A 22,869-nucleotide genomic window follows, 5' to 3' on the forward strand; every position below is an offset into this window, starting at 1 on the left:
AAGGGAGGGGAGGGAGAGGGGATGAAGGAGGGAAGGGGGAAAGGAGGGAAGGAGGGAAACGGGGAAGGGGGTCTCTCTCCAAGCTGCTGTCGCACCAAAGAGCAGCCCAGCCTTGGCAGTAATGGAGCTGTCCAGTGTCAAGGCCCCATATGTCAATTCCTAGCTCCCCCGGACCCCACATGGGGAATTTAGGGCCTGAGGGAATAGGGCACTCTCTAATCAAATGTCCCCAAGCCTCTGACCACCCCTGGCTCAGGGGGTCTGTGCCTGGGGTAGAGAAACAGGTGCCTTGGGGAGCCTGAGCCCAGGTGGGGGTAGCAGGGACGTGGCTGCCATGTGTCGCTCTCCTTTGCCCCTCCTCACCTGCTGGGAAAGCTTAGCTGCAGCGGCCGCCAGCCCAGTCTCGATGGAGGCGACCCGTGTACCCTCACGCACAGGCCTGTCCTGTCTCGGCACCGATGGCCCAACCCTTGCTGTGGAAGAGAAGGGCCAGCCTCATCAAGCTGTAGGCCATGGCCTACCCACCCCTCCTGGTTTGGGGCTCCCCTGCCCCCACCCCAGCCTGTCCCCCTGGCCAGGCAGGCCTGAGCACAGGGCTCCCCGGATGTGAAGCCATTTCACAACAGGGCAGAGTCAGCTGCCCCACCCAAGGGGAAACATGCTACAGTGGGATCTGCATGGGGCACAGCCCAGGGGGCACAGCCCAGGAGGCCCAGCAAGATCAGAAAGACTGGGCAGGCGGGTGAGGGTAATGTGGAAGGTGGTCTCACCCCACTGGCTGCCCCAGCAGGTGTCTCTCAGCCACCATCAAGGGGGTGCCCCCTCACAGAGCTGCCCATTGAGGAAGAAACCAGAGAAGGGCTGGCCAGGGGAGTGAGGGCTTTTGAGTGGGGGCTGCGTTGAAGCACATCTGGGCTCCCAGACCCCCAGAAGCAAAGCAGAAGTGAAACCCATGGCACTCCTGCAGGCAGCTGACCATGCCCAGTGAGATGGGCTGCCCAGCTGTCAGGACAGGACAGGCATAGAGCTGAGCCCACATTCACAGGGGCTGGAGGGACCACAGACAAAGTCACAGCTGCCACACTAGGTGTCGGGTGGACCCCCCACCCCTGTCCCAGCACTACCTGTTGGGCTGTAGGGAGCATCGTCTGAGCCTTTCCTTTTTTTCGACCGGGACTTGAAGACGGGGTTGTCTTCGTCTGACTCCAGTGAGGGGTAAACTAGAGGAAGGCAGAGGGAAGGTGGGGTCCGCTGAGTGCAGGGCAGGGCCATGGGGGGAAGGGGCTGCAGGTGGCCACAGACCTTCCTCACTGGTGACCCCAGGGCCTATGCTCAGGTCTGCTAGGCTGTGCCACTGTCAGCTGTGATGGAAGTTGCCCATGGTGACGACACCCCAGACATAGGCACAGGTAACCCAGAGATTATCCAGGGGGCAGGGACTCATCAGACAAGAGGGCGCCTGCATCTACCTGACCAGCCTCATCTGCCCAGTCTGGCCCAGGTGCCTGCGAGCCCCTGGCTTCTAATGGCTGCCCTCCGTACATCTGTTCACAGAGCTTGAAATCCCCAGAGGCCCCACCTGGAGGAAGCTGCAGCAGAGAGTAGGGGACCAGGGAAGGATGGGGCCCCACAATCAAACTAGGGCATCTCGGCTCCTGCGAGAAGCACTTTGAGGCTCCAGTAAAGGCTCTGTTTGGTGAAAAGTCTCTGCTGCTATGAAAAAGGAAATCGTGTAACATCCACGGAACTGGGTCGGCTCTGGCGGCCCCAGCCATGCCTTGCAAGTCTTGGTGAAAGGAGCCCTGCAAGGCACGACCTGTGCCTGGAGCTGCCCAAACACTGTAACGCGGTGACCTGTGACCCTCACAAGCCAAGTGCCATCCTGCACTTACTGCAGGTTGTGGTCCTTCAACCTCTGAGGCCTGTCAAGGAAAGCCCAGGACCCCAAGGTTCAGGAGAAGGCAAGCAGGCGCCCGGCGCCACACACCTCCACGGAGCGCAGAAAACAGGAGTTCACTTTGCTGTCATTCTGTTTGTCAAACTAGGGCAAGCCCCACCACTAAGCCCAAGTCTGTCTGCCAGATGTGGGCCAGGGCCAGCCTCGCTCACAGGAGGGTCTCCCAGGGACAGCAGGCAGAGGCCAAGGGTTTTGCTGAGCTGAAGCCGCTGTAACTTGGAGAGCTCCGTGTTTATGCTACTGTCTCCATTCTCAGCCAGGCCTAGGGCTGAGAGTGGACCCTGCCCCACGCAGGAGTGATACTCACCGTAGTCTGAGTCCTTGAAGCAGGCGTCCAAGTGGTCCTGCTCTTCCTCATAGTCATCCAGGTCCACGCTGTTCTTGGCAGCCCTCTTTAGCAGTCGCTTGCCTGCACTCTTGCCACTGCCACTCCCATTCTTCCGGGCACCATGAGCCGCCAGCGAGCTCCCCTTGGCCTGGCCAGCGCCCCACGTGGTCTGCAGGCAGGAGTCGGAGGCCTGCAGGTTGGCCATGGACAGCATTCCCTGAATGGCTTCCTGCGTGCTGGGGGAGGCCGGGGGCTGGCTAGGGGCACAGAGAAACAGGCACTCAGCCCAGCATTCTTGGCCTGCAGCCCATGGCCCGCACAAACTCCCGGCCTGGGTGGCAAGCAGAGGATGTGGAGCAGAGAGGGTGGCAGTGAGGTTATGACTTCTCCCTTGGAAGAGACCAGCCACTCCCCCAATCCAGCTCTGCTCATCCACCCATACTCCACAGGGAGGGCTGGAGGCCTGGGGACAGAGATGGGCATGGAGAGGAGACTTGGGAAGACAGCAGATGGGAAGGGGAGGCCAGACCCTAACATGGTCACGCTCTGGTCCCTCTCACCTTAAAGCCGGCAAGCAGACTCAGTGGCCTCCCTCCTGTACCCCAGCCACTCTGTGTACCCGCTGGGTCCACCCTGTGCCTCTCTCCAACTGCAGAACTAGCCCTGGGCATTCTCCACCACACTTTGCAGGGAACATTCCCACATGTCACCCTAAGATGGGGCAGTGCAGCCACCTCCCTTCCATGCCACACGCTAGTGACCAGCAACTTCTCTCCACACCCACACCTGCACCCACATCTGCATCTACACCTGCACCTACACCCACACCCGCACCTACACCTGTATCTACCCACACACCTGCACCTGTATCTATACCTGTGCCTACCCCACACCTGCACCTTCAACTACCTGTATCTACCCACACACCTGCACCCGCATCTACACCTGTACCTACACCCACACCCACATCTGCACCCACATCTGCATCTACACCTGTACCTACACCCACACCCGCACCTACACCTGTATCTACCCACACACCTGCACCCGCATCTACACCTGTACCTACACCCACACCCACATCTGCACCTGTATCTACCCACACATCTGCACCTGTATCTATACCTGTGCCTACCCCACACCTGCACCTTCAACTACCTGTATCTACCCACACACCTGCACCTGCATCTACACCTGTGCCTACCCCCACACCCACACCTGCATCTATACCTGTGCCTACCCCCACACTCACACCTGCATCTACAACTGCACCTGCATCTACACCCACACCTGCATCTACACTGCACCTACCCACGCACCTGCACCTGCATCTACACTTGCACCCACCTGCACATGGACCTGCAGCTGCACCTGAACAGGCACATCTGCACCTCAGCTCACCGCCTTCTGGCAGGCTCCACACAGACTCCCAGGTTTTCTCTTTGTCCCGCCCCCCACTCCCTGCTGCGCTCAGCTTCAGGTGGCCCCTCCCATAGTGCCCAGTCTGTCTCTCATCTGCATCCTCGTCCTCTGCCCCTTATCTGTGCACACACCTCCTCCTGTCTACATTGGCTCCCCTCCTTCCAGAAGCAGCTTCTGAAACACCCGGTATGTGATCAGCCTGTCTAGGCTCACAAAATGGTGAGATGGGATGACTACTGTTACCCCACAGAACCAGAGGCTTGAATGGCAAGGGCCCCCAAGGCCAAGTCCTGGGCTCCTTGGGGACTTCCCTGCATCCCTAACCCCTTCATGAAGCCCTGCCCCACCCCAACCCACACCTTCCCCTGTGGCCAGGACCCTCAGCTGTCTGTGCACCAGAACTATCTGGGCAGGTTTACAAATGTCAAGGCCCAGGCCCCACCTGCAAACTCTGAGTCAGGGGTCTGCCCTGGGCTCCAGATGCTGTGTGTAGCCCAGCAGGTACCCCCCTGCAATGGCTCTTTCTAGTCCTCACTCCTGCCACTTCCCTGTGGCCCAAACCCACCCCCGACAAGGCAGCCCGCCCCACCCCACAGGGCCTGCCTAAGCAAGCGCAGTCACTCCTGCCCTTGTTAACACCTCACAGGGCTATAGCAGAGGCCCAGCCACACCTGTCACCGCATACGTGGGGCACACAGCATGCCTGCTGCCCTCTCCCTCTGCTCCCTGGACCCACCCCTCCAGGACTCCTGCGTCAGCATCACTGTCTCTCAAGCTGCCCACCCCCTTCTCCACCACTTCCCAGAAGCACTGGAGCACTTTCAGTAAAACCATTCAAATGAGAGAGGCTGGCAAGCCTGTGGCTGTGAGCACACTCAGGCACTGTGTGGGGGCTTGTGTTCCCAGAATCCCTCCCCAGAGACAGCATACATGTGAGACAAGAAAGAGGCCAACGCAGTGGCAGGGAGGCTACCCAGCTCTGCAGGCCTGTGCCCCCCTGTGTCACTAGACACAGAGACTGAGGCACTCGAAGCGGCATCCCCACCGGAGCAAGTCCCTGCTCAGAAGCAAGAGGACTCCTAAGACCAAGGCTCTGCGGGAGCAGGACAGGAGAGGAAGCTGCTACAGGAAGCCCAGACACAGAGGGAGTCCTAAGGCTGGCGAGGCAACCTAGACAAAAGCTGCCCATACAGGACAGCTCTGAGGCCCGAACCCACTGCTCTCTGAGGGTCCAGCAGACTGAGGGGGATGCCCTGTGCCAGGGGAGGCTCCCTCACTGCAGCCCTCACCAGCCCACCTTCCAGGCCTTGTCTGAGACACACTGGACTGCACTGCTTTTGGGGTTTCACAGGAACTGAGCAGGAGTGAGGTTCGAAAGCCACAACAGTGGGAAAATCAAGCATGGTCAGCCTCTAGAGCTCATCAGAAGGCACTGCCAGGAGCCGCCCACGCAGTGCCGGGACCACACTGCCCCGCCTCACAAGCCTCGGTGCTGAGCGCCTGCCTGAGCGAGTGCGGTCACTCCTGCCCTCACTGACTTCTCTGCAGGAACATCTCTCCCATCCCCGACTCAGGAGCCAGCCAGAGCATGCAGCCTGCCCGGCAGCCTCTGGCAGGCCCTGCCCTGACTCCTCAAATGGCCTGCAAGGCCAGAAAGACTGGAGAGCGAGCGGCCTGCACCCAGCCACGGGGGATTGGCCAGGGACACCCACTGTGAGGGTCCATGCCATGCCATCTGGACAAACCAAGAGGGTGAGGCCTGCATGCCTAGGTCCCACATGGTTGCTGGTGAATCAATGAGCAACATTTAACTAGTCGGCATGGAAAATAATACATTAATCCCCCAATTATCATACCGAAATCCTCTCCTCTTCCCCCAGCAGTAAACACTGAACAAACGATCCACAATAAATTAACATATTTTCCTCCATTTTCTTCAGCTGCTTTTTCCAAGCAGCCCATACTTAAAACAGAGCAAATGGACCATCAAAAACTGACCTATATTCCAAATGGGAGGCTTTGGGAGAGGAACTGCCTGCAGCGGGATGAGGGGGGCCAGCGCCCTCAGTGGCCCCTGGCAGGCACACTCCCCCAAGGCACAGGCTCAGCAGGGAAGCTCTGGGTCTCTTGTTATCAGTGTGTCCACGAATGGGCTGCCCAACTCCTGGGCTGAGATTCACAGCCAGGAGCCCAGGACACAGCGCCTTCTCACAGACAGGCACAAAGCCCTCCCCATCTCCATGCCCCCTGCAAGTCCCCGGATGCCCACACGATGCACCTGGTGGCCCCCAGGCTCTTGGCTTTGTCTGCCCTCATCCTGGGTGGCCTCAGACACCCCCCCACCTCCAGGGCCCAGAGGCCTCTCCATGGACCTCGGAGGGGCCTAGGGTGTTTAGGGGCCTCTCCCACCACTGAGGCCAGTCACTGAGGCGTTGGCTAGCGTACACTTCTTCCCCGAGGACAGGCATCCCCAGAAGAGCTGTGTGGAGCACCACAACCTCCGATTAGAAAGAGAAGCTCACAGCCAGGCTTCATCCCCGGCTACAAGCACATCTCTGCAGAAGGAACTTAACATGGACTGAAACAACCTAGTGCCAAGCAGGAAATCTGTCCCCACTCCCAATAAAAGAAAGTACCTTACAGCTGGCTTTGTGATCAATATTACATGAACATAATATTGCATGTGAAACGGTAATTTATGAAATAATATACAGCTGATTGATTTAGCAAAAGCTCTTTTCAATCAAGCCCTTAATCCACCTTGACCAAGCCCACCTCCCATCTGTCTAAAAGCAGGCCTGGCCTGCAGCTTCCACCTGCCCACGGAGCAAGCTCGGGGCTCTGTGGAGCACTTGGCAGCACAGCCTTGGGTTGCCCAGGGATTCTGGAAACCAGTCTCAGAGGCAGACCTTGGGAACTGAGTAGGACCCAAGCACGGGCTCTGTCTTCCTCAAGCCAAGTCCCTGCTGGACAAGGGACCAGCCGTGTGCATACACCCAGACATCACTGCCCAGCGCTAGTCAACCCTCCAGGACCCCAAGCTCAGGTTCCGGAATCAGGCAGGTGGGGATTCTGGGCCTGCCTCTGTCGCTTCCTAGCAATGTGGCCGTGTGGAAGTGGAAGCCCTCAGAGCCTCGGTTTCCCCATCTGTGCAATGGGAATCTGCAGTTGTCATGAGGACCAGGAGGGCTGTGCTCCCCATGGCAGCTGCGGCCCCCAGGGGTACCATGAGGGGGCTGTAGCTCTGCCCCCTGGGTACCCGTCTGTAGTGTATGTGGAAATTCCCATAAGATTTCCATGTGAAAAAAAATGTCTCAACACTTAAAACTAAAAACCTGTGGCTCTGAGAGAATTCGCCAGGGACCATCATAGGAAAAATAAGCCCTGTCTGAAAGTAAAGCCCCAGTGCGACCAACCAGTCCAGCATCTGTACCCTCTGGTGTGCCCTCCTGCCCAGGCCCGGGGGTGGCTCAGGACTGGTTCTGGCTGTGCGTCCACCTCACAGGCTCCCAGCACCGTGGCCGAGGGCCAGCTCTGGGCCTGCCTGGTCCCTGCTCTTGGGTGCTGCTGGGTGGTAGGGCCCACCTGCTAGGGTTGTACTCCATGGCGCCGACCTCCTCGCTGGCCTGCAGCAGGTCCAAGATTCCGGCTGCCGAGCTCCCGCTCTCCTTCTTGACTCTGGCATTGCGGCCGGGCTTGGTATCTGTGTCGATGTGCAGCGAACCCTCGTCTGAGGAGTCGTCACTCTGCTGCTCAAGAGACAGGGCACCGGTCAGGGGAGGGTCTGGCCACCAAAGTGGTCTGGGAGTTGGGAGGGGGATGCTTTCTCCCTTTAGGGATTAAATTAAGTTTTTTAAACGTTTTTAAAGAGCACTGCCCTTCTTATGAACACTGCTGGGTCAGATGAATGGCCAACACACAGACACACAGGGCAGATGCAGGTGCCAGAGCTCTCTCAGGACCACAAAGGACCAAACTGTTTCACACTGTGCGCCGTATTCACAGAGGAACTCTGGTTCAAAGGAACCCTTACTCGAGGGAGCCCCAGTGTGTCACAAATGTAAAGAGATGCCACCATTATTGGATGGAGAGGTGGGGGCAGGGCCTGCAGCCCCAGAGGGACCTCCAGCTGGAGGAAAATAGCTAACAGACTTAGATCCCCATAATCTCCCTAGCAGGGGGCTCAGCGGGGACATGACCTCACACGCCCCGGCAGAGATGACCACTGTGTCTTTGAGTTGGATGTGACCTTAGAACACTCAGAAAAGGGGAGGCAAGGGTAAGAAACACCCTCAGACACTGCCCTGGAGTCACTCCAACCACAGCCTTGGGGACGGCCTAGAGATGGCATCCGAGACCGAGAAGGGCCCGGAAGGCAGCTCACCTTGTACGCTGCCGAGTCCAGCTTTGGCTTCGTGACAGGCGTGGGCAGCACCGTCTTCTTATCCAACAAGACTGAAAGCACAGCAGACGGGAGTCCAGCGGGCCGCTTGCGGGGAGCCGGCCACCCCGGGAGGACCTCTCAGGGACGGGCCAGGCCTCTCTCACACCCCTCCCGACACCCCCTCCCAACTCACAGGACAAGTCCCTTTTCGGGGCGTTCTTCTTCCTCCTGATGGGAAACTCGTCGATCTTGAGCTCGCCATCGTCCGACACGTACTCATACTCGTCCCGCACGGGCTTGGGCTTGTCCTCCTTGAAGTTCTGCAAGGCCCCGAACACACCAGGGCTGGTCGGGGGCCTGAGCGCCTTGGAGCTAGGGCAGAAGCGAGCGGGTCAGCAGCATCCACACAGCCCCACAGCCAGCGGACAGGTGGGACCTCCCAAGGGGTCCCCTGACAGGGCCACGGCGGGATGGCCTCCAGGAGGCAGACGATGCCCCAACTATTTGAATTTCCATCTGAAAAAGCCTCAGGCCCAGTTGAGGTGGGAGGAGGGCTGAGGGCCCAAGCCTCTGTGGTTAGGAGGCCAGGCTGGGCCCTCAGCCCCCACTGTGGGAAGCCACCTGCCCACAGGAGGGGACATTCCCCAACCCCATGGCCTCCTACACAATGCTGTGCCCCCCCAACCCCACATTCAGGCAGAGAGAGCCCTTCCCCAGGCAGTTTAGATGCACAAGCCAGTGACCCCCAACTGTCCCAGTGCCACTGGACAAGCTTAAGCCCTGCCTCCAGCCTGCCTGGGGTCCCTGGCACATGCTGAATTGGTCTTTAAAAGGAATAGGATCCAACTTGCCTATTTTTTTCTCCATTGCTATGCTGGAAAAATAAACTCAGGACCAGGGCTACAGGATAGATGTAACAGTCTAAAAAAATAGTGTGGCCGGGTACAGTGGCTAACGCCTGTAATCCCAGCACTTTGAGAGGCCGAGGCAGGCGGATCACGAGGTCAAGAGATCGAGACCATCCTGGCCAACATGGTGAAATCCCGTCTCTACTAAAAAAATACAAAAAGTAGCTGGGTGTGGTGGCGCATGCCTGTAGTCCCAGCTACTCAGGAGGCTAAGGCAGGAGAATTGCTTGAACCCAAGAGGCGGAGGTTGCAGTGAGCTGAGGTTGTGCCGCTCTACTCCAGCCTAGCGCCTGGTGACAGAGCAAGACTCTGTCTCAAAAAAAAAAAAGCATGTAACTTGTCTCCCTGCAGGGGCAAAGGAGGACTACTTCAGGGTCTGGCCTGCAAGCAGCTCTGATCTTTGCCATCCCAAGGGTTTGAGGATAGGTTTCTCTCTATGTAGTAGCTGGGACAACAGGCTGAGGCAGAAAAGTCTCAAACTTCAAACAGACACAGCTCCAATTCCATGCACACAGAAGTACAGACACCTGGATAGAGCACCAGGGCGAGGCTGCTTCCAACGCTCTAAGAGAAGGGGTGGCGAACCCCGCTGCCTTACAGGCTGAGCCAAGAACACACGTGTTCACAGGCTAGAGTCATGCTGGCCTTTCTCATCACCATCCTCAACTCTCTAGCACCGTCACAGAGTGAATGCTGTTTAATAGCTTCCCAGGAACCTAGAAGCAGAACTTCAAATAAAGCAAGCAACATGCCCAGGGCCATGAAGCTGGGCAGCCACAGGACCCCACAGACCTGCCCCTTGGCTGACCGGCCTCGCCTGTTGCCCTGAGCTCCCCGGCCCTCACAAGGCTCTGCCTGGACAACACTCTCTTTCTCCACCACCCAGAAAGAGGCCCTCTCCTCCCATCCCTTCGATGAGGAAATTAAACGACCCAGCCAAATTAATCAGTGGCTGCTGCAGCAAGTGGCCGCACTCCCCTCCCCCGGGACCTGTCTGACTCTGGCCAGGTGCGGGGCCTCAGCAGGTGACATGACCCATGCACCAGAAGCATACACAGGCCCAAGTGTTGCCACTGGAACCATGAGGCTCTCAAGGCTACCACTGGGCTCAAAACCCTCAGCATCCCTCACCTCACCCCAAGGCTCATTCAGTAAGCACACACCTCCCAGACACATCCCCTAATCTCAGCTCAGCACCACCTCCTCCAGGAGGTCCTCCTGACTCCTAGATGGGTCACATCCTCAGCACCCAGGGTCCAATGGTGGTTTCACACCAGGTCCTCCCCACTGGCCACTGGGCTCCAAGGGCCCAGGACTCTGTCCCCTTCTCACATCCTCAGCACCAGCTCACAAGAGCCACACATCTAACATTCGTAGAGTCTCACAGTCTCCCTCCCTGCCTGAGGGACCCATCCCTCACTGCAGGTTGGCTGCATCTTCCAGCCCAGCCCCACCCAGGCATGTCTGCTTCCTCACACCCACCCTGCAGGGAGAATGTAGTGAGACGCAGGGAGGCAGCTCTGCTGGTGTCTAGGCCCTGAAGAAGACGTGCTGGGAACAGGGCTGCAGTCAGTGAGGTCCGCAGCTCAGAGGGAGTGGGGTCACCAGAGATGTGTCAGCCAAAGGCTGTGTATGTACGGGGTGTGTGATATACGGCATGTGTGGCTGTGTGTAATGCAGTGTATGGTGTGTGTGAGATGCAGAGTGTGTGCACATTGTGTGTGTAATGTGTGTGTGTGGTATAATGCAGTGTGTATGGTGTGTGTGATGTGGGGTACGTGTGAGGTCACCCCTCCCATCCAGGCACTCACATACCCGAGGAGTTTCTTGTTGGAGAAAGAAAAAGAGAACTTGTTGTCTTTGTTTCCAGCTAGAGGCGACTTCTCTAGCTTCTGCTCCTCTTCCATCTTCAGTAAGGAGTCCGGTTTGCTGTTCTGAAAAGCAACAGCAGGGCCGTCCCTGAGCCCCACAGAGGAGTGGGGGGTCAGGACCCCGACTAGTGTCAGTGGGCAGAGGCAGTTGCTGGGAACATGCCTATGGAAAGTCACCCACAGTTCTGGTGGCCACCCAGGCCACTGCGAGGTGCTCAAGAGTCTGCACCCCATGGACTCAGTGCCTCAATGCTGCCTGTCCCCTAGGGAGTAGGAATGAAAACCAGAGTCTAGACAGTGAAGGGAAACACTGTCAACATACAGGATGACACACTCAACCTCTTGCATCCCAACTACCTCAGAGGAAGGTAGTCCATAGGTGCCCAGACACAATTCAGACCCACAGAGCCACACCCCATGGCACCACCTGCTCGGGACAAGCAGACACATCTGCACATTCCTTCACACACACAGGGCCGCACAGATTCACATCTCTGTCACAATCACCGAGCTGACATGCATGCACACGTGCACGCCTCACCTTGTACTTCCACTTGGCCTCTGACTTGCTCTTGGTTTGCTCTCGAATTTCCAGCCTCTCCACATCATTCTGCATGTGGACTACATCTTTGTTGGGCACACTCAGGACACTCTTTGTGGCCTAGAAGAAAGGGCTGCTGTGACCCAAAGGCAGACACAGATGGCTGGTGGGACTCCCTTGGGCCACAAAGATTTCCTCTCTCCTTCTAGCCCATGTGCCTGCAGCTCATGCCTTTATCCATCTACCCATCCATGCATCCATTCACCCACCCACCCATCCATCCATTTATTCATCCATTCACCCACCCACCCATCCATCCATCTCTTCATCCATCCATCCATTTATCTATTCCTCCATTCATGTACCCGTCCATCATCCTTTTGTTCATTCATTCATTCATCTACCCATCCACTTACTCATTCATCCACCCAAGCACCCGTCTACCCATCCATTCATTCACTGATTCATTTATCCATCCATTGGTCAATTCACCCATCTATCCATCCATTTGTTCATCCAACCATCCATCTGTTTGCTCAACCATTCATTCCTCCATCCATCTATCCATTCATTCCTCCATCCATCCATCTGTCCATCCATCAATTCATCTATTCATTCATCTACCCACCCATTCATCCATCCATCCTTTTGTTCATCCATCCATTCATCCATCTATCCATCTACTCACCATTTGTTCATTCATTCGTCACCCACCCATTCATCCATTCGTTTATCCACCCATCCGTTTGTTCATCACCTTTCCATCCATTTATTCATCTATCTGTCCATTTATTCATCCATCCACCCATTCATTTCTTCATTCATCTATCCATCCATTTATTCACCAATCCATCCACCCACCCAGCAATCCATTCTTTCATCCATCCACCCATTCATACATTCATCCATCTATGCACTCATCTATCCATCCACTTATTCATCCATCCATCCATCCACTAATCTACCCATTCATTCATCATCCATTCATCCACCCATCCATTCATTTATTCATTCTTCCATCCATCTACCCATTCACCCATCTATCCATTTATTTATTCATCCATCACCCATCCAGCAATTTGTTCACCTATTCATCCATTCATCCATTTGTTAATCCATTCAACCATCCATCCAATCAGTCATTCATCAATTCATTCATTTATCCATCCATTTGTCCATCTATTCACCCATTCATCCAGCCATTTAGCCATCTGTTTATTTGTTCATGCATTCATTCACACTTGCCCTGAGAAAGAGAAAACAAAAGCGGGACTACAGGGATGTAATCCCACTATACTCCTGTGGTGCTAGCCCTGAAGGGTCCTGGCCCCCAGGAAGTGGATAACAGCCTCATCCTGGCAGATCACACTCAGTAGTGCTTGATCTCAGTAGTTCATGGTTCCTGAAGCTCAGACCTAAGATCCCCTAGTCAGAGTGGGTCTTCAGAGCTGGGCCCATCTCTCTCACTGTCCATAGGGGCTCAGATTACCATGGCAACCCTGCTCCTGTCCTCACCCCTGAACCCCCTCCCCTTCAGTGGCATCCTCCCTGTTGTTCCTGCATAGATACCTCATCTACCTTCAGGCTTCAGCCTCAATCCCTTGGCCCCAGGGAGGACCAAGTGCTTCTTTGTCCACTGGCAACTGCCCATCTGGTTAGGAAACCTAAACTAGACATCCCCTCCCAGAAAACCACCGTGCCTCCTCCACCAGGTGGCCCTCCTGGGTGCCACCCCTGCCACAGCACACATGTATTGTGCTGCCTTCCTCAATGAGGGCCTCTCTCCAGACCCACTGCTCTGTGGCTTACTGGGGCAGAGCCTGCCCACCCTGGGGGGGGGTCTGGGCCTGGATACAGCAGGACTGGGTCAGGACCAGGCAGAAAAGCGCACCCTCTGGGCCAACTGAACCCACAGCAAGGGCCCAGACCCCCACATTCTCCCAGGGGCCCCTGGAGAACAAGGACAATGGGCCCCAGCTATCTCCATCACCCCTGGTGACGACGTGAGGAGTCAGGGTGTGGGGGGCCCACCTTGCCCTTCTTGGGTGGCTCCATCTTGGTCAGTGCCTCCTTGGTGTGGGCTTCGAGCAGGTCCAGGTTGGGGATGGTGGGCGAGGCTGACTCCCGGGACTTCTTCCCTTTCTTCTTGCCTCCATCTTTGAGCTTCAGCGTTTTGGGGGGCCTTGGGGGCTTAGGGGGTTTTGGAGGCTTGGGGATTTTGGACGGCTTGGGCATCTTCACAGTTTTGGGAGTCTTTTTTTTGGACACTTTCTCCAGGAGAGATTGAGGTGGGGCGGCCTCAATGGGAGAGGGGGGCTCCTCCTTCTCCCGGTCGCCGTCACAGACCTCATCTGACGAGGCGACAGTATTCACTTCCGGTCGGATGGCTTTGGAGGCATTCTGGAGTGCAGAAAGGCGAGGGTCACATGCTGCTTCTGCCAAACTGTGGCCCAGGAGGGTCCACACACCAGGACGCTGGAGACCCTCACTGCCTGGCTGGCAGGGAGCTGTCAGCCCAGAAAGCCTCACTACCCCTTACCATCATGTGACACACTCACACCCACCCCATGCTGTTGTGTAACACACTCACACCCGCCACAGGCCATTAGTCACTTGCTCTCCCCAAGGCTCTTCTGTCCTACCCCAAGCACAGCAGCTGGAAGCTCATCCAGGATCACACAACCTGGGACTCGAGGGGCTGAATCAGGGGCTCCTCCCACAGAGTGCCCTCCCCATGGGCGCTTCAGAGGGGCCGGTACCATCTCTCAGTCCCTACACACTCACACCAAGACACAGATGCAGCCAGAGACCTGGGACCCTGAGCCCTTACAAAGGCAAGCTCGCCCAGGAGAGTGCAGGTGGCACTGTCTGGGGCACTGGCCTTCCCAAGCTGGCAGTTCTGTGTCAGGCAGGCCCCCAGGCCCAGAGAAAGACAGAGGCCCTCCCCCATCCCCAGAGGTCCAGCCCAGCACCTAGGCACGGCCCCACCTCACTGAGCCGGATTTCTTTGGCCAGGTCTTTGATGAGCTGTGAAGGTTTAAAGTGCTCCGGGAGCTCGTCCTCATGCTCTGCCAAAGCCTGTGGGACAACCAGGCCCAGGGTCAGCCCCAGACACGCCCCTTGACCTGCACCTGCCTCCTTGCAGGTTGTCCCCTGACTGCCGAGCCACCTAGATGAGCATGAGGCCAGGGGCTTCCCAGCCAAACTCTGTCCTGGAAGAGGTCTCTGCTGTGACCCCCATCAATAGATGGACAAATCAAGTACCAGAGGGAACAAGCTTGCCTGAGGCCACCACCAGCAGGCTATGGAGTGGACATGGGTCCCATCCCTTCTTCCTGGTCAGGGGCTACTCCACCGGGCCACATGGCTGAGGTGAGGTGGGAGGAGCGCCCTGGACTGCCCTGGGCCTTGAAGCCTGAGGGAGATGGTGGCTGCAGGATGACCCTGGAAGTTCACCGACTGCCTCTCCTGCCTGGTCCACCCACGAGAGAGGCAGGCTGTACACGGTGTCCCCTGCAGCCTGGCCTTCCCCTCCTGAAGGCTTCCTGAAAACCTCCACTAGCCCTCTCTGGCCTGGGAGAGGGTTGTCCTCTCAGGAGCAGACACGGTGCCTCTGCACAATGAGAGTCCCAGCAGGAAACACTGGCCCAGAGGGTGCCCAAGGCTGAGCCAGACCTTCCCCTTCCTTCTGTAGCCAAAACCAAAGGAAGATGTTAAGGAACACAGGAAGCAGCTTCCATGGAGGCACACATAGGAGTATCATCGGGGAGGGGCACAGGGAGGGGCTTCCCAGGTCACAGAGCATGGTGGCTGGGGTGCTGTACCCAATCAGTCAATTTGGCTTTTGAGCTGATGCCAGGGCCAGCCGACAGGGCATCCCCAGCACTCCCTGTCCTGGGGCCAGCCACTCCCCCAGTCCTTCCCTGCCCCCACCAATGCCAGGCCTTTCTGTGCTCACACAGTGTCATCCCACCATGGCCATCTGTCCTCTACCGGCAGACCACCTTCCTCCCAGGACACACTGGCACCTGCTCACCCTTCTCTCACCAACTTGAGACCAAGCTGTCAGCCCCTGATGGAGGAGCTCAGCATCTATATCCATCCTCCCCCAGCCCTCAGGTGGCCCAGTCAGTGGAGAGCAGGACCCATGGCCAAGCCAGGCAGGGGGGTACCACCATCCTTCCTAGGCCGGATCTCACTGAAGCAAGACAAGCCCTGGACATTGCTGCTGGGTCTCCGGGGAGGTCCTCCCGCCTGTCACCACTCTCCTGCCCTAGGGCATTTGTGACATGAGTCCTACCTGCTTCTTTGTCCACGATCGGAAAGCACCATTGAGAATTTTAGCTCCTTGGACTAGATGAGGGGGCAGCTGCTTTCCAGATTTGTGAGAGCCTGGGAAGGGGACACGGGTGAGGTGGGTGGATGCCCCTGGCACAGGCGCCTTCATGCCCAGCCACACAGCCAGACCAGGGGACACCAGGTCCAGCCGTCCAGAGGTCCCCCTCTGCCAATGGCCACCCCCGCAACTGCCAACAGTTCCTCTTGGAACGTGGGGACACCCATCCTCCTGGTGGTCTGCCCTGCAAGAGGAAACACTGGCCCTCCCACCATGCTCCCACTGTCTCACCCTCAAGGCCCCTAACACAGGCTGCCTGGCTCTCCTCACTCTGTCCAATACCCTAGCCTTGCCTGAGCAAGGGGCCAAGTCATGCCAAGACCCAGGCCACAGGCTGTCCCCAGGCCCACACCAGGCATCCCCAAGCACCTCTTCCCACCTCACGGCGCCCCTCAGCACAGTGGAAGGACCAACCACAGCTCAGCTGGGAGGTGGGCTCCTGCTGTGGGCCTCCCCTCCCTCTTCTCATTGGAGAGGGCTCCAGGGCTCTGACTCACTAGGGCCACGGCAGCTCCTCTCAGTCCTGGGGGCCAACTGAACTGTCATCCTCTCAGAGAGGGGGACCCAGGGAGAGAGGACATGGCCACAGTGGCCTAGCTGGCCAGTAGTCAGGCTGGCCCTGTGGGGTGGCTTCCCAAGTGCTGTCCTGATCGCTGCCTCCCTGGCACGAGTCCCCTGAGGACAGGGCTAGACTCCCATCCTGGGCACCTCCTTCTGCCAGAGTCAAGCTCAGGGCTCCACATTTGGGAATCAATGGAAAAATTTTACTGAAACCCGGCCAGCCATGACTAAGGACCATTTTACCTTGTCCAATTAGGGCCAGAGTGCAAAGGGTTCTGGATAAAAGAGTTCACAGCTGCTATCAGAACCAGAAAAGAGCAACTTCTGGTGAAGGGTATACAGAGAAGGGAAATCACACACAAACGCAAACCCTCCTGCAGTCTCCCTCACACTGCTGGGCAGAGTCTGGAGACCTGAACAGGGTGGTGGCTGCCGGGAGCCACCTGCTCTCATCTCTGAGGGTGTGACCAGGCAGGGTGTGGCCTGGGACAGAAGGGGAGGCCCAGGGATGCCACAGTGCATCCAGAGGTCCAGGACTGAGCCACAAACCTGCCTCTTGGTCTAGCTTCCACGCCCCTGAGGGATCCTAAGGGGACCCAGAGCTCACTCACACCCACTCCTCAGCTGGTGACAGAGCCACGGCCCCACCTTCCCAATAGAGGCAAGGATGGAGGGTGGAGTAGGTGTTATTGATACCTGTACCACAGCCATGCACACTCGCCCCTCTCAACCCACAGCCCAGCGTTCTTTCTAAAACAAGGGGCAGTCTAATTGGAAGGAGAGGTCCAACCTGTTCAATCTGGTCCTGCATTATACAGATGGGGAAACTGAGGCCCAGGGCTGCGTCCCAAGGGGACATGCTCAGGTCACAGGAAAGCAGTACTCACACCCAGACAGTCAGCCCTGACCCAGGTCTGGCTGCCCCCACAGCCAAGAGCCCCAGGTTTGGACGCCCACCCTGGAGTGACCAGTACCTTTGAACGCCTCCAGCAGATGCTTCCCCATGTACCAGCAGGCAGTTTCAAAGTTCGGAAACTGAGTCAGGCTGCCCAGTTTCAACCTCCTTTCCACTTCATATGCTCTGGAAGCCACCAAAGAGCTGTTCTCAGTGCACTGACCATCAAGCAGGCGATGCTGGGGATGAATCCAGGCCCCAGACACACCAGCTCAGGCCTCCCCACTGGGCCCTGTACAGCTGAGGTGGACCAGGGGACAACTGCCCTGGGTGGCTGCAAGACTCAGGGTCCATGAGAGCTCGGCCAGTGCCCGGGAAGAGAAGGCAGCCGCTTTTTAAGCAACCTCAACCCCAGCAAGGGCAACTACAACCGTCCGGCAGCCAGGTCCCTGGAGGGGTCATCCTGTGCGACCCCAGAGCCCACCTCCTCCTTCCCTCCACATCATGAAGAGGCCCACTGAGGCTGACGGTCATGTCCAGGCCACCCACGGGCAGGCTGAGCCAGGACTCAGCCCCAGGTGTCTGGCACCCACCCAGCTGGAGACTGCCCCACAGAGCCAGAGGGCAACAGCACGGCAGGCACTACCTCATCTGCATCTCCACACTCAGGCTGTGGAGGAAATGTCCCGCGAAGGCCAGGCAGTCCACAGGGGTGAGCGTGGCGTAGATCCAGCCTGGGAGAGAGACAGGAGTGGCTGGCACCCTACCTTGCTCCCATGAATGGGCTTCTCATGGCTCCAGATCAGGAAGCGGCGGAGACCAGCCCAGGCTCCAGCTCCTGCTCGCCTGTGCCTTGTCCACCTCTGCAGCTTCACCAGCAGCTTGGGGCCTCCATGGGAGGAGCTCTCTGGTCCTGGCCCTACTGCAGCCTCCATGTTAGAGGGTCGGGGGGAGGCTGTATCTGAGGCGGCACAGACTAATCAGTCCAGCCCCGCACCACACAGACAAGGAACCCGAGGCCCAGAGCAGAGGGGACTAGCTCAGGCCACATGAGGACAGTACTCAGATGGAGAGAGGAAGCCCCAGCCTGTGTCCGGCTACCTGGCGTCCCAACCACACTCAAGAGCAGGAGACAAGGCCGAGGCAGCTGCATCGCCCCTAGAGCTGGGACTGGTCCCCAGGTTATCCTTGGAGACAGAGCCTGGGCCAGACCCTGCGAAATCCACAGCTCTTTCCTCAATAGCTCTGACTGTGAAGAAGCGGACAGAGGGAGGAGGGACCCAGAGATTACAGAAGATTCTGAGGCTTATAAATCATTAAAATGTGAAGGCCTCAGTTTAATACTTATTTAAAATGTGAAAAAAAACCCTATAAAACAATTCAATAATCTGAACACCAATTGGCTATCTGATGATACTAGGGAATCGCTGTTAATTGTCCAAGGTGTGAGGACACTATTGTAGCTATGTTACTTTAGAAGGAAAGAAAGTCCTTTAGAAATAGTGGAATATTTAAGAGAAACAGCAGGGTGTCTGGGATTTGTTCTAACATCATCTAGGGGCACACAGTGGCTCACAACGGGCTTTCTCCTTCAGCACAGACTCAAAATGTCCCCTAATAGTACTTTAATTAGCAGCTAGCACCCTCCTCCCTCACCGGCTCTGATGCAGTGGCTGCTGTCCCCACACCAGGCTCTCTGAGCTGGGACTCCAGCCATGGGCTCTGTCACAGTGAGTCCAGCCAGGCTGTGGAGACTGACTGGCTGCACAGCTCCAGGGTGGCCTCCGTGGTGAGGAGTACCCATGCTGACCAGAGAACACAAGCCCCATTGCTGGCTCCTCTGCAGGGACTGGGCTGGGGTGGCGTTAAGCTCCGGACAAGGGAGCAGGCACGCCAGGGATGCCGAGAGATCCTGCGGTGGGGACACGGCCCAAGGGACAGGACAGTAACCTTGATGAAGGCCGGCAGGCCCTAGGCCATGGTCCCCAGAGCTGCCCGCACTCACCTGAGGGGATGAAGAGGGTCTGGCCCTGCTTGACCATGCACTTGTAACATTTGTCCACCTGGTCGGCAAAGAACATCTCGCTGTGGTTAGAGGCAGACCGCCAGCGCTCATACAGGGAGATGTTGGCCGAGGCTGGCCTGATGAGATAGAAGGTCTTCTCCCCCTGCCAAGAGAGCCTGTTGGCAGAGCCGCCCATGCCAAGACGCAGGGTGGGGGGTGCAACGGATAGGTCCTAACGTGAAAAGTACCCTGCCCAGTCGACGACTCCTGCCTGCAACACTGAGGGCACAGGTGCTTTGCAATTCAGAAGTGTGTGTATTAGGAAGGTTCTGGGTATCTGGGCCCCCAGCACAGTCAAGAGCCAAAGCCCATAATCCCACATTACGTTGTTCTGAGGCACTACAAATAGTGTGGTTGCCCAGGCTGCAAATAAAACTGTAACTGGCTGTCAAAAGCATTCCAGGTAGCTCTACTCTTGAGAGCTACTTGGTCCCAGTCTGGGTCAAATGATGCCACTGTGTCCCAGGCAGTCTTATGCCAGGCCCCGGGAGGGGCTCTGCACTGGGAGCAGGGCCAAGGCAGGTTCCGAGGATGCCCCAGTGACTTGCTCAGGGCCTCCCAGAGGTGAGATCAGCACACACACCCGCCCCACTCTAGCTCCAGCTCAAGCCCAGCTCCAGCTGGTCTGGAGAAGCTCAGTTAGTGGCTGGGGGAGCCCACAGCTTAGGGTTTTCTTTGTTTCTGTTGCTATTTACGTCTCAGTTTCCTTCTGGCTTCCCTCTCTCAGCCTCGATGATAAGGCTCCTAGCCTTCCCTGCCCACCCAGATGCCCCCATCCTGCCCGCTGGCTCCCTTGCAGGGCCCTGGCTGTGGCCAGCCCCTCTTCCAGGATGTCTTCACAACACCCCTTTCTTCTCTAAGGGCACGCTCACCCAGCAGCCTCGCCCAATTGTTAACGAGCCCGAATCCGATGAGAAAAAGGAGATGCTCGTGCGGTCCTCTGGTCCCACACGCACCCCTGCCCCTCCACCCAGAGACATCTCCATGGCCTCCCGTCCCAGGGATGGACGGTCTGGTGTCCCTCTGGGGAGTGGCATCCTGGCCACAGTCAGGGCTCGTGGGGGCTGCAGACAATCTTGTGGACGGATCATGGCCACGGCAAGGCCAAGGTGCCCTGAGAGGCGTGGCTCACCTTGAGCACGTGGTACCAGGCAGAGGCGCCCCCAGAGTCGATGTGGAAGTCAGTGTAGCTGTCCTTCACGCAGATCAGGCAGTACTTGGTCACTTTGGGTTTGGCCAGCAATGCGTCGTCTGGCCAGTAGTTTTCTACCCAGGACAGTTTCTTCACAATGTCAGGTGGCTCCACAAAGCTGGACATTCTAGCGGGAGGAGAGGAAGGCGGTGAGGAAACCTGGGACCTACTTTTTTATGTCCCCTGGAGCAGGAAATATGCTTGTGAGGCACGTCTCACACTCTCAGCACCTGCGGGCCACAGGTCACAGCTCCCATTTCACAGAGCAGCAAACAGGATCACAGATGGCAGAAGGAGCGCAGGCTCCAGATGTGGCCCTGGCAGGAGACTAGGTTGGACGCTGGCCTCCTCCTGCAGAAGTTGATGAGAAGGCCCCCAAACCATCCATCCCTGAAAAAGAACCTCCCCTCCTACGAACTGAAAAGCAAGTCTTTCCAGATTGGCCACGCGCAAGTGGCTATGGCCAGGCTGCGGCACAGATATCACTTCTCACACTCAGCCCAGGCACCTCTGGCGTGACCTGAATAAAGCCACTGCTCTCCAGAGTTGACAACAGGGTGCCCATGATCCCTGGCCACATCAGGTCACTGTCAAATCCAGCCACCTCATAACCAGGGAAGATCGGAAAATGCATAGGGAGCCTTCAATTCAATTGAATGTCACTGTTCTGGATAAAATGCACTACATTTCACCAAAAACATCAAAGTAGGCTAGGCACGGTGGCTCATGTCTGTAATCTCAGCACCTTGGGAGAGCGAGGTGGGTGGATCACCTGAGGTCAGGAGTTTGAAACCAGCCTGGCCAACATGGTGAAACTGTGTCTGTACCAAAAATATAAAAACTGGCTGCACCTGGTGGTGCGCCTGTAGTCCCAGCTACCCACAAAGCTGATGCAGGAGAACTGCTTGAACCCAGGAGGTAGAGGTTGCAGTGAGCCAAGATAGTACCACTGCATTCCAGCCTGGGCAAAGAGTAAGACTCCATGTAAAAAAAAAAAAAAAAAAAAACAACTCAAAGCTGTTGAAGCAGTAACATTTCAGCTGCCACTAAGAACCAGATCTGGGAGTTCTTGCTGCCTCCAGGAAGACAGGGACTGTCATGTCTCTGCCATCCCATCTGAAACTGCTGTTATCGTTACTGAAAGGCCACAGCAACCCAGACAAGATCGTCACAAATCTCAAGCAGAGTCCTGCCGCCCCAATCCCACCAGCCTCAATCACAGACCTCACCTTTAAATCTCCAACATGTTCCAAACTGGCACCTTCTCCATCCCCAGGAGTCCTCATCGCCCCCACCCATACCCACTGCCAACCTCTGGGCCCTCAGCAATCTGGGCACATCACTGCCCACAGAAGAGGGTTCCCTGCCACAAGGACCCTCGTGACCCATTTCCAGCTGAGTCCTTCAAATACCACACACCACAGTGACCAGGCTGTCCCTGCCTCCCAACACACCCTCAAATATCCTTCTTTCCCTTGCTTGGCCTGCTTAGGTGCAGGCCACACCTTTCTCTGAGTTGGCAGAGGTTGGTCCTCAAAGCCCCCCTGGACACGCAAGGCCACCATGAGCAAGAGTCCAGATGTGATATGTGTGTCTGAATGACCAGCAGTGGGCATATCACCCTAGACCTGCCACACAGCAGGCATCTCTCTGGTCTGGGGGTACACTGGTCACTGTGGGTCCTACTGAAGCCGCAGGCCCCAAGAGCTGCCCCAGACAGCCGATGGGGTCAGGCCTGACCTCACCTGCTTGGCCACCATCCTTGGGGACAGACTTAATGAAGCAGAGCCCACTCTATGGCCCTGACGCAAGCCCATGTGAAGGCTCTGGTAGGTAAGTGCCCAACAAAAGCTGCAAATGACCACCTGATGGTCCATGGACTGGGCCAGTGGACACAGGAGGCAAAGGGATGGCCCTGAAAGGCCCAGTGGAAAACCACAGGCCAAAGCACCATCTCTCCCTAGCTCCATCACCCAGACATCTCTGTGAGAAGTCCCCCAGCCCAGGCAGGGCAGTAAGTTAAGCTGATGGAGACATGACTCAGTTATATTGTTTGATACCAAAGCAACATATGCCGCTTTTTCTGATACCATAACCCACTCTGTTTCCCTTTTTTACCTTTGCTGCTGGAAAGCTCAAACCAAACTGAATACTCATTACCTTTTTAAATAAATTTTTATTTTTAAAATAAAGACAGGCTCTTGCTTTGTTGCCCAGGCTGGCTGCAAACTCCTGGCCTCAAATGATCCTCCTGCCTCAGCCTCCCAAAGTGCTGGGATTACAGGCATGAGCCACCATGCAAGGTCATATACCTCTTTGTGGCTCTTAGCAGTTTTATATTCTCTTTCC

At 56.9% G+C, this 22,869-nt stretch overlaps 1 protein-coding gene and 1 long non-coding RNA gene across 4 annotated transcripts in view; both read right to left on the reverse strand.

Annotated features, from left to right (window-relative positions):
• PHF2 (PHD finger protein 2) overlaps nucleotides 1–22,869 on the reverse strand; it is a 108,114-nt gene that overhangs the window by 4,235 nt on the left and 81,010 nt on the right. For 2 of the 3 annotated variants that reach the window (XM_017546884.1, XM_037745138.1), the window contains 15 exons: nucleotides 20,461–20,647; nucleotides 19,269–19,431; nucleotides 17,910–17,997; nucleotides 17,343–17,449; nucleotides 15,712–15,803; nucleotides 14,400–14,489; nucleotides 13,443–13,811; nucleotides 11,412–11,531; nucleotides 10,815–10,933; nucleotides 8,285–8,463; nucleotides 8,092–8,162; nucleotides 7,293–7,456; nucleotides 2,265–2,542; nucleotides 1,125–1,220; nucleotides 364–473 (listed from right to left, as the gene is read on the reverse strand). In XM_017546884.1, coding sequence (XP_017402373.1) covers nucleotides 364–473; nucleotides 1,125–1,220; nucleotides 2,265–2,542; nucleotides 7,293–7,456; nucleotides 8,092–8,162; nucleotides 8,285–8,463; nucleotides 10,815–10,933; nucleotides 11,412–11,531; nucleotides 13,443–13,811; nucleotides 14,400–14,489; nucleotides 15,712–15,803; nucleotides 17,343–17,449; nucleotides 17,910–17,997; nucleotides 19,269–19,431; nucleotides 20,461–20,647 — 2,233 coding nt within the window. Of the gene's footprint in view, nucleotides 1–363; nucleotides 474–1,124; nucleotides 1,221–2,264; nucleotides 2,543–7,292; nucleotides 7,457–8,091; nucleotides 8,163–8,284; nucleotides 8,467–10,814; nucleotides 10,934–11,411; nucleotides 11,532–13,442; nucleotides 13,812–14,399; nucleotides 14,490–15,711; nucleotides 15,804–17,342; nucleotides 17,450–17,909; nucleotides 17,998–19,268; nucleotides 19,432–20,460; nucleotides 20,648–22,869 lie in introns of all 3 variants that reach the window. The other variant, XM_017546885.1, reaches the window with a different exon arrangement.
• On the reverse strand, nucleotides 3,156–3,592 carry LOC108316779. The gene is made up of 3 exons (XR_001830446.2): nucleotides 3,462–3,592; nucleotides 3,399–3,410; nucleotides 3,156–3,184 (listed from the first exon to the last, which is right to left on the reverse strand). It is a non-coding gene; the product is annotated as an uncharacterized LOC108316779 (long non-coding RNA).

The sequence above is a fragment of the Cebus imitator genome, unplaced genomic scaffold (genome assembly GCF_001604975.1).
Source record: "Cebus imitator isolate Cc_AM_T3 unplaced genomic scaffold, Cebus_imitator-1.0 Scaffold192, whole genome shotgun sequence".
Classification (NCBI taxonomy): Eukaryota; Metazoa; Chordata; class Mammalia; order Primates; family Cebidae; genus Cebus; species Cebus imitator.